Here is a 10,892-nt window from a genome sequence, read left to right as displayed (position 1 = left end):
CTCAATACAAATCCTATTGATAGACTCTGAATAGAAGCCTAGATACGGCGCTCCCTCGTCCGAGCATCAAAAGAGATACCAGATTTGACTCCGGTCAGTTTAGGGCACTTGTTGACCGACGTCCGACGGAGTTGTTCTTTCCACTTGACCACGAGTCACGACTTCACCCAGTCGGAACAAAAGAAAAGTAAAAGGGGAGATAAGCTTAAGGGGGTGATCATCTTTTGTATTATTTATTCCGTTTATCAGGAAGGGGTGGGGGATTGGGGGATATTACTCTAATGATTTACGCCTCGGTCTGGTGACTTCTGTTTTTACAAACAAACAAAACTGACCAATGAAAATTTTAGAGGCCTAAATTTGGGCGTGGACAAAAAAAAGGGGGGCAACTATTTTTGACTACACACTAAAAGGCCAGAAAAGAGGCTACTATATAAGCCAGAATCACATGCTTTTTAATTTTATACCAACGATTTTTTGCATAGACACCTACTTCAGAATCTTTCTGAGATCTTTTTTTTTTTTTTTGGATTTATTCATAGCTCTCTTTATTTGGAGTTTAACTAGTGAGCTAAATGGTTACCTAATCATATATTACTTTTACTTCGGGACTTACTTTAATAAGACACTTGCTCTTCGGGGCTCGCACTCAGGGGCTTGCTCTTCGGGGCTCGCACTTCCGAGCTTGCGCTAAGGGGCTTGCTCTTCGGGACTTACTCTTCGTGACTTGCACCTCCGTCTTATGTCTACGTGACAGTTAGGTAAGTACCAAATATTTTACTTACTTCTAGTACTCACCTTACCATGTACAACACGGTATCATCATCATCTTTCCTTTGCGTTCCTCATGGAACATAGGGCCTCAGTAAAAACACGTTCCTCATGGAACATAGGGCCTCAGTAAAAACACGCCACACTCTCTTGCTAGTTTTTTAAATTTCTTCCCAGCTCTTTCCTGTCCTCTCTGCTTCATCTAATACACTTTAGTGTTCTTAAGACTAAGTATTGAAACAAATCATTTTTTAAAAAGCTGCATTAATTCGAAAGTTCTTTGTCCCAATTGTGCACTTCTTAAGAACATAGAATGGTATCTACAAATTAAAATAATATCGAATACAAACTAAATATGTATACATTTGGCATAACAGTTTTAAGTAACATTCGTGTTTCATGAATACTTGTAACCAAATAATATTAAACAAAATAATGTAAAAATTATTTATAAATCGTTAAACCATATTATAAAAATACAAAACCATAACTAAAAGTTCCTAATGAATATGTAAAGATGTCTGCTGCTACTGTACTCATGGAATCCTGTACACTTAAATTTTGTCTATTTGAAAATGTCTGAGTAAGGAAATATCCAACACTTGTATTCTCTTCTCAGTTTCCTCAGATCATTTTATTTCTCATTATAACTTGAGTCTTGACTAATAGTCCAATTATTATAATCCAAAGTAGTGTTTTACTTTTTGTTTCAACTGCGCCGAATGGTTATTCAGTGTCGCTATGGATTGTATACTTTAACAAATGTTTGTATCAAGCATCTGTCTAATTGATCAGCTTATACAATATTTCAAAGACTGTATGCCCAAATTTTTTAAAGTTTTGATATTAAAGTTTACCTCATAGTAAATAAATTCAAGTTTTATTAATAATAAAACAGAAACCAGTCATTTCCTAGCTTGGATAATTCTAGAAATATTTTTCTCCCAACTTTATGTTCTCAATATTTGATAGTGAGGAAAAATGAGTACAAGAAAATCTAGTGTTGTTTGGACTAGGGTGTATTGGTTTGTACTGTACATGTCTAGAGCCTATTTCAGTCGCTACGTGATAAATGCCTGGACGCAGCCTGGGCATTAGCTCTAGTTGGAACGCTGTAATGCTGACAGTTTATACTAGTATATTATGCTGCCTGTTCAAAAGACTGCCTGAATGTTCTGATATTTACCTAAATACCTAACTTAAACGTTTCAATTCTTTAGATAATCTTTTGTGTTATCTGTCTTAGTGTCTTTGTATTTAATGGGGGATTTATTTAACAGAAGTAATAATATAATAGTAATAATAATAACAATGATAGAAACTCTAAAATATTCGGTAGCATTATAGTTCATTGGAAACGGCCACAATGGCGTTTTTTGTAACATAAATGGAATTGAATCATAATCACACTCGTACACACTCCTATCTTTCAAACACAAAGTAAAGTTGTTGTTTTCGAAAAACACATACACACTTCGTCGATTTGTGTTACTTCCCCTCCCTGCCCCCTTCCAAACTTCACACCATAGAACTCATGTGAAAACACCATAACAGACTGTTAGTACCATCAGTTAGGTGTCTGGTGGTTACTGTGTGACCGTTAGCAAGTCACTCTCCATGTGTACACACTACATTTTGGAATCCAACTTCTCTCCGGGGTGGGGGGGGGGGGACAAAAAGCCGTTATCCGGGACCTCCCTTTCTTCAATGAGCAGTGAACAGTTCTCCAATAAGCGTTGGACTCTGCCTCTGGCTATTCACTGTTTCACTTTGATCGGACCAGTCTTTTACTGGCATAGGCCTTACATTAGTACCCACAAAATAAAACCACTGGAATTAATTACAGGTAGATCTTTTTTGTAATACTACAGTTTTAGACAGTGACTTCTAGACTGTTTTTCTTTTACAAGTTGGGACGTTCCTTCTAAGTTCAAGGTTACATCCTACCCCAAACCTTCCGTAGGACGGCGAGTAATGGTGGAGGTCAGGCTGTCCAGAACGTAAGCCACGCGACCATGCAACCATCTAGAATTTGTCTAATAGTTCTTCATTTATATAAAATTAGAATACACATTTAATATTAAATAGAATGTATTTTTAGTTAGTTCTAAATTAAATTCAGAATAATCAAAATCCAGACTCTACTAGAAGATGCATATTGAAAAACAGAGCGAACTGACGTCGTTAAAATGTCATGCATTGTGCAATAACTGATTCTATTCACATTTCAATGAAAACATCGGATTTTAATATAAACAAGTAAATTTATAAGGTCTTTATCCAATATCTGAATAACAGCCAACTCTGCGACAAATGCAGTGAAGTAGAGGGCACATCACAGGCAAGCGCTTCCAACTATAGATGACTTCTACGTCTTCTTCCATCAGGGATCTTTTTCTTGCTAGTGTCATTATTATTATTAATGAGGTTAAATGTCAACAAATGCTGAACTGCATATATTATTTTCCAAATAAATGCACATAACGAATTTTGATCAAATGTATGGTACCAACCAAGTACAGATACGGGAGTTAATTTTTTTAAAAATTCAACCTTAACTCGGTAAATCCATACAATGTAGTTGATGGATGAAATCCAAGAAAATTAAGAAACAAAATGAAAAACATACAATTTTTAAAAAATCCAATAATTTGTAAGTAATTCTACCAAAGCAACTTTTGCGCGGTGGCAGAGTGGTAAAGGCTTGGCTTCTGAACCTAGGGGTTCCGGTTTTGAATTTTAGTGAAGACTGAGATTTTTAGTTTTGGGATCGTAAGTCCACCCAGCTCTGATATCTAACATTAGTTGCGGAAAAGTAAAGGTGGTTCGTCGTTGTACTGGCCCTCATTAAGTATAAGCCAAAGAACATATGACCTTTACATCATCTGTCTCATGGTTCTCAAGATCTGAAACCTTAATGTTTTAGATCTATAATGTATGTTATTAATTATAAGGAATAGATAGAAGATAAAAATGACTGGGAAAATTATTATTTTTTTAAATAATTCTCATCAATACGTTAGATCAGCTCACTCTGTCTGTCTGGTACATATTTTGAACTTGTTAATTTTCCCACTTCCCATTCTCGGATCAAGTTAAACTTTGCACAATTATTCATTGTTTCTAACAAAACACGAATTAATTTAAAAAAAAAAAATTAACCAATTAGTTTCCTATTGCAACTGAATAATAATAATAATAATAATAATAATAATAATAATCTTTATTATCCGTAAGGAAATTTGTCTTACAGGATAAGTAAGTCAAAAAATATTTAAGTTTGAGAAAAAGTCAAAAATAAAAATAAAAAAGACTTTTTTGTACGTTACATATTCCTCTCTTCTCAGTGGAAATCAATAGAAATAAATCTTTTAAAAAAAAAGTGGTTTTAAAATATCCATAAGTAATACGTATTATATTATTAACTACTTATTTACAAATATTGTCACTTCTCAGTAAATGTAAGCCAGCTCCCATATCCCATTGAATTGTATCGGTAGAGTCCAAAGGGATTAGAAATAACTTAGTCCCGCCTCTCCCCTCCCTTCATTGTTTTCGGATATATATATATATATATATATATAAGCCTACTATCACAATGCATTTTTTTTCACGGTGGAAAGGGGGGGGGTATTGAATGAGCACACTAAAACGGGTAGCCTTCACCCCCAGTGATTGACTAATAACTCATCGACTTGTCTGTACCTGTTTTTATAGAACCTGCTTCTTAGGTTCAATTGTAGAGTATTGGGGGGGGGGGGGGGAGGAGGGACATTTACATTTTATATAACTAGGATTTCATAGATCGAACTGCGCACCAAAACATACATGTTGTTTTAATTTCTCTCATTACAACCCCCACCCCACCCCCCACATACGCACTGTTGAGTGGGAAGGTCGATCGAGTGGGAGGGCGATCACCTCTACCACAGTACCGCCCCAATCCTTAGATCCGCCAGTTTACTAAGAGGCCCTTGTCTTGACCACCTGGGGGCGTGACTGTATGTGTGTATAGACAATGTAGATCTAATAGACTTTGCCCTATGACGAATTTCTATGGACATACCCAAGATGTTAACAGAATAAAGAGAAATGTTAACCAATGGAATTACCTTGATGTAAAAATGGTAGAACAATATTTCTTAATTATCTAGTATGACAAGGAAAATCAAATTATAAAGCAATAGTAACAAAAAAATAATAATTTTTGTTACCATTACATTTAAAAATAGTTCCGTCTGTTCTTTACATGCATTGTACTACAAGATGGCCCGCCCAAAAAAAAAAAAAAAGGTTTACAGTTATTAAACTGCCTTTATGTAGTTGAAGTTACTAGCTTAATAATACCTAATGAGGATATTTTTAATAATACCTAATGAGGATATTTTTAAAATACCTAATGAGGATATTTTTAATAATACCTAATGAGGATATTTTTAATAATACCTAATGAGGATATTTTGAGCATGGATAGATTGAATTGTTTATGTTTATGATAATAGACGTAACGAATGTCAACGTATTTTCCGCTGTTCTATTGTCGAATTCTCAAATAACTACTTTTGGCTACCCTGATTATTATTATTAATCAACTTCGGTTTAGTAAACTCCTAATGTTTCCCAGTTGGCAAGTGGGAGAAGCATTGTATTCTGAATAGGCCAAAATTTAAAAAAATAAGTTTTTAGCTTTGTTTATGACAATACTATTTATTTTCTACTTTAGAATGGATCAGGCTAATCTTAATCCTTCGCCTGGATTGACGGACGAAGCTTCCAGTACTGAGTCTACAGGAATAGATTCTGGTATAGTTCACAGTCATGGCGCTTCACTTTACGACTCTGCGATTAAGAATGAGGCGGACAAAGATGGACATTCTCATGGTGAGGAGATAGATGTGGTGGGCTTGGATTCCGAGAGTGATGAGGCAATAGCCGCTAGCAGTGATGTCATCCGGAGAACTGTTCCAAGAACACGAGACAGCGGTGTCGGTCTCAACGAGACTGTTTCACCACCTATCGTCAATGCCTGTGCATCCCCACTACGCTGGTCGTTGCCTCAGTATGCGTCATCTCCCAAGATGGTATGGAGACCGTGGTATGGACCTGACGGAATGCTGACTCATGATCATGGCCATGGCTTAAGCAGTCAACAGCAAAGCAACTATCCAGTTCAGTATCACCCCTCATACTTCTTAGCTCAGCAAGAGATGTTGTTAAGACTATCGCATCAGTTTCCGGGTGTAGGTCCTTACTATCCAGGGATGACACCCATGGGGAGTGCAGCTCCAGTTCATTACCTGCACGGAGCCTACCCTACCATGCCTCCCGCAGCTGCTGCGTACTTTGGACCTTACGCACCATCTTTTCCACAATACCAAGTGCCACAGGTGCCTACCTCAAGCGCGGACCACAGCAGATTCTTTAAGAGATCATTATCTCCCCTTGAGCACTCAGCGACCAATCCTGCTAAGCGGTTATATTTGTCACCACCAGACAGCATTCAGTCTCTAGTAGCGAGACAACTTAACACTTCTCAGCCGGAACAGAGTGTAGCAGGACTCGTGCTAGCTGCTCCACCTCCAGACGCTCTGCCACCTAGAGTCTCGCTCAGAGGAAAGCGCAAGGCCATCAAGGAAGAAACTCAGAAGGATGCCACAGACAACAGCAAGAAACGGGAGAAGCCTCCACCTTATGGTGACCACGAGCTGCATGAGGTTACTATTCACTTCCAGGACATCCCTCTGAAAAAAAAATATTGTGACAGTACTGGAGCTTACAAAGTGAGTTGTTTTGTAGCCTTTCAACTTTTAATGATCAATAACCCCAAAATTTTGTAACAACTTTGAAAAACATTTAAAGAAATGGGGAAAGGGGATTATTAAACAGGGATGCACTTATAGATAGATAGATCGATAGATAGATAGATAGATAGATAGATAGAAAGAGGGAGAGAACTAGCACATAAGGCCTAATCTATTAACTTTTGTTTCACTTTCACAGGTGCCCAAATTGCCAGAAAGTCCTGAAGAAAAAGAACAACTACGTATGGAGCTTCTGGAATTATTTCATCGCAGTAATCTCCCTCGAGTGCCCATTGATCTCCACATGAATATCGATGCTTTGATTTTATTCCCAAACATGCAGCACCTCCTTAGTGTGAGTACAGTTTCAACAATCCTTACAATACGAAGCGTAACAATTCATGAACTGGACTCAATCAAAATGAACGTACACTAGATAAGCTTTAAAATATATATATATAATTTTTAAAAGAAATTTTAAAATATCTTTTGTTTTGTTTAAGGAAATTTTTGGGAAGAACAGTAACAGAAGTATAACAAAAATTTGATTTAAATAAGCATGCATCGCCTAATTTTCTTCTGATACGATATGTCAACACTAAGACAGACTCTTTCGTAAAAGTAACTCATGTTGTCCTAACTATATACATTTTATTGTTATATAATTTGATAAGGAGCGTCCAACTCTGTAGCAAACAGCTGGCTAAATAGTTTTGTAGTGAGCCCGTCATATCCTAAAGGATACTCTTGATTTTAGTTTTTTTTTTTGTTTCCCATGCAGTCCCCGCTGGCTTTCTGTGATATCTTTTTACTTCGGTGTAAGCTGTGGGCCTATATCTATAGCTAAGACCGATTTGAAAACTTGTTGTGATTACAATGACTCTGGTTTTTTTTAATTAAAGCAACATATCAGTATAACGATCACACATCTCTATCACAGTTGTATATAGATGGGGTTGATCTGGATAGCCTGCACTTCGGAGCTTACGGCCAAGCTTTCTGCAACCCAAGATTAGCTGCTATGCCTGAGGAGAAGCTCAACGCCTTTCTGGACGACATGTCTTATGTCGGTGGTGAGTTCTTTTAGCAATACGTACACCAAACTAATGCTCTTCACGCGGAGCTGTTCATTACCAGACAGCAATAATAGTAATTTATAGCAAGCAAGGTAGATACATCAATTAATTTTCTTAGTTCATTAAGTATCATAAAGTTCTGGGCCTTATATTTATTATTAGGATTATTATTATTTATTAAGAAAAGCATGCAATCCTTGTCTACCCGTTTGAAAGCCATAATTTATATTTTTTATTTAGTTTTATTATTTAACTTTCGAGTGGGTAATGTCAATGTAATCACGCACTGGAATGCTTAGCATAAATGCTAACTCAAATTTAAATTTCTCATGTCCCTTGTCTAGCTGATGGTATGTTGCACTGTCGTGTGGTCAAAACCAATACCAATGGGATGGTCTGCGATCACGTAGCCAAAGAACTGGGCAAGATGAGACGCCATGCCAAGAACCACTACCCTGACAAGAAGTGGGTCTGCTGTTTCTGCAGGGCACAGATGCCTGACATGACAGACATGGAGAGACACACGTCCACCCACTCAGGTAGGTCTCGAGTCGACACTAAACTTAAGAAATGTCATGCATTTGTAATGCTTTGTATGTGTGTGTGTGTGTTCTTAAATAATATCATCGTTCTAATAATAAGCCGTTAATAATAAATAATGTATGCTAAGAGGGTGTTATGGACATGAAGGTCCAACAGCAAAATAAACAAGATTCCTTTTCTTACTTAAATTAGTAAGCCTATAATGTTTGAACACTTGTAGTTTAGTTACCATTTCCATGTATATATGTTTAAATTCAACTTCAAATCTGAGTGAGGTCATCAATGAGAGAAGAATAAAATAAGCTAAATATTAAAAAAAAAAAAAAGCGTCTCTAAGGGGAACATCCACGTTAATAACTATATCTGTCCATATTTTTGAGAAGTTATTCTCCATTTTCGATAACAAACAAAATAATTCATTACCAATAATTAATTGACTAAATGGTTAATTTTTTAATTGATTCATGCTTTGTTTTGTACAATAAATAATTGTTTACATTAAAAACCCACACTATTTAGCCATATCTCTGTATACTGAAGAATTAAATTCCCTTGTAGGCGTCAAACAATGACCAGTAATTAATTGACTATTATGTCAATTTTTCTTATTGATTCATGTATTGTCTTCATGACTATTTGTGCAGTTTCAACTTGATCCGAGAATGGTTGTGGGAGAAATAACATTTTAAAACTTTTTACCTGACAGAATGAGCTGATATAAGCTTTGTAAAAAGCTAATGTTATGTGGATGATTTGCTGTTAATTAAATAATAGACCAACATTTAGTCCATGTAAACATTGGATAGTATTTTGTTTCCTCAGTATTGAAACCATTCAAGTGTCCAGAATGTTTCAAAGTATTCTCCCAGAAGGTAACTCTGAATCAACACATGAAAAACATTCATGACATGAAACCAGAGACAGTGGATCCAAGAAAAGTGAGTATCTCCCAATTAGTAGACCTGTGTAGCCATATTTAATTAAAACTAAATAATATTGGTTATTATTTTGATGGTTTGTCTTCTTTTAAACACTTTTATGGTATGCCTAAATTAGAATCGATTCGCAAGTTACACTGTAAAGTTAGTTCCATTTTATTGTATAATTAGGCTGACGATTAAGCCTACCAATCTTCACTATAATTAATCTTACTCTAAGTCTAAGCTCTCGAGAATTGCTGAAAGGAGTAATTTATTATCATATCTAACACATTTAGCACAATGATAGTGAGAAGGTTAAAGCAATTACTTAATTTTCTTTTAATACAAATATTTTTCCCTTCAGTCTTTAGTTTGCAGACAACATGGAGTTCAGTTTTTAGAACACGAGAGAGAGGCGTGTCTTAGCCACCTCGAGCTTCACCATGACAGGACTGAGGACTTCAAAAATCGCAAGAAAAGAGGCCAGTTTCCCTATGATGTGTAGTAGGCTCATGATTCTTTTAGAAATACTGACTGGACAAACAAATGTTTGCTGTTACTTAGTGATCCCATTGGTGGCCTTGATCGTATGATCTTTTTTAATTTCTTAACTGCTCTGTGATAAACAAACTAAAAATATATTTTAAGAGCGTCTTTATGTATGTGCGTTTGCTAGAGCTATTTTAAGTGAGCTTGCGTATTTTCTGTAAGCAAAATTATTGGTGCAGGTAGAGCTGTGCGTGCATGAGTTTATGCTTGTATGAAACTGCTTGCATGAATCTGCCCTTATATGAATCTGATGTTTTATGTATCAATGACTGCATGAATCGATGGTCGAATGAGTTTGTTGTAATTTGTCTTTGTATGAATCTGTCCTTACCCAATCTGTCCTTGTCTGAGTCTCTCCTTGTATGAATCTGTCTTTGCCTCAATCTGTCCTTGTATGAATCTGTCTTTGCCTCAATCTGTCCTTGTATGAATCTGTCTTTGCCTCAATCTGTCCTTGTATGAATCTGTCTTTGCCTCAATCTGTCCTTGCATGAATCTGTCTTTGCCTCAATCTGTCCTTGCATGAATCTGTCTTTGCCTCAATCTGTCCTTGCATGAATCTGTCTTTGCCTCAATCTGTCCTTGCATGAATTTCTTGTCTGAATCTGTCATTGTGTGAATCTGTCTTTGCCTCAATCTGTCCTTGCATGAATCTGTCTTTGCCTCAATCTGTCCTTGCATGAATTTGTCTGAATCTGTCATTGTGTGAATCTGTCCTTGCCTGAATCTGTCCTTGCCTAAATCTGTCCTTTGCCTGATTCTGTCCTTGCCTGAATCTGCCCCAAATCTATCCTTGTGTTCATCTGTTATTATGAATCTGTCCTTCTCTGAATCTGTCCCAAATCTGTCCTTGTATTAATCTGTTTGTATGAATCTGCCCTTCTCTGACTCTGTCTGAATTTGTCCTTGCATAATCTGTTTGTATGACTCTGTCTTTGCCTGTATCTGTCGTGGTACGAATGCTTGTCAAAAGAAAATTTTTACTATTTTCTTTTCTTCTTCTACTTAACTACTTGTCTACTTTTTTACTTGTCTACTTTTTTTTTACTTGTCTACTTTTTTACTTGTCTACTTTTTTACTTGTCTACTTTTTTACTTGTCTACTTTTTTTACTTGTCTACTTTTTTACTTGTCTACTTTTTTACTTGTCTACTTTTTTACTTGTCTACTTTTTTTTTTACTTGTCTACTTTTTTACTTGTCTACTTTTTTACTTGTCTACTTTTTTACTTG

General features: G+C 36.2%; 1 protein-coding gene across 1 annotated transcript; it reads left to right on the top strand.

Annotated features, from left to right (window-relative positions):
• Positions 1–546: 546 nt before the first annotated feature.
• Positions 547–10,676, top strand: LOC129927658 (uncharacterized). The gene is made up of 7 exons (XM_056037627.1): positions 547–761; positions 5,495–6,551; positions 6,772–6,927; positions 7,513–7,645; positions 7,993–8,187; positions 9,014–9,129; positions 9,476–10,676. The coding sequence occupies exons 2-7, from the start codon at positions 5,496–5,498 to the stop codon at positions 9,614–9,616; spliced, it is 1,797 nt and encodes a 598-aa protein (XP_055893602.1). The 5' UTR covers positions 547–761; position 5,495; the 3' UTR covers positions 9,617–10,676.
• The last annotated feature ends 216 nt before the right edge of the window (positions 10,677–10,892 follow it).

The sequence above is a fragment of the Biomphalaria glabrata genome, chromosome 8, assembly GCF_947242115.1.
Source record: "Biomphalaria glabrata chromosome 8, xgBioGlab47.1, whole genome shotgun sequence".
In the NCBI taxonomy this organism is placed as follows: domain Eukaryota; kingdom Metazoa; phylum Mollusca; class Gastropoda; family Planorbidae; genus Biomphalaria; species Biomphalaria glabrata.
This window is presented reverse-complemented; position numbering and strand designations above follow the sequence as displayed.

Coding starts and splice junctions, on each gene's coding strand:
- LOC129927658 (XM_056037627.1), top strand. CDS start 5,496: ATGGATCAGGCTAATCTTAATCCTTCGCCTGGATTGACGGACGAAGCT. Junction 7,646..7,992: donor CGACATGTCTTATGTCGGTG/GTGAGTTCTTTT, acceptor TCCCTTGTCTAG/CTGATGGTATGTTGCACTGT. Junction 8,188..9,013: donor ACACACGTCCACCCACTCAG/GTAGGTCTCGAG, acceptor TTGTTTCCTCAG/TATTGAAACCATTCAAGTGT.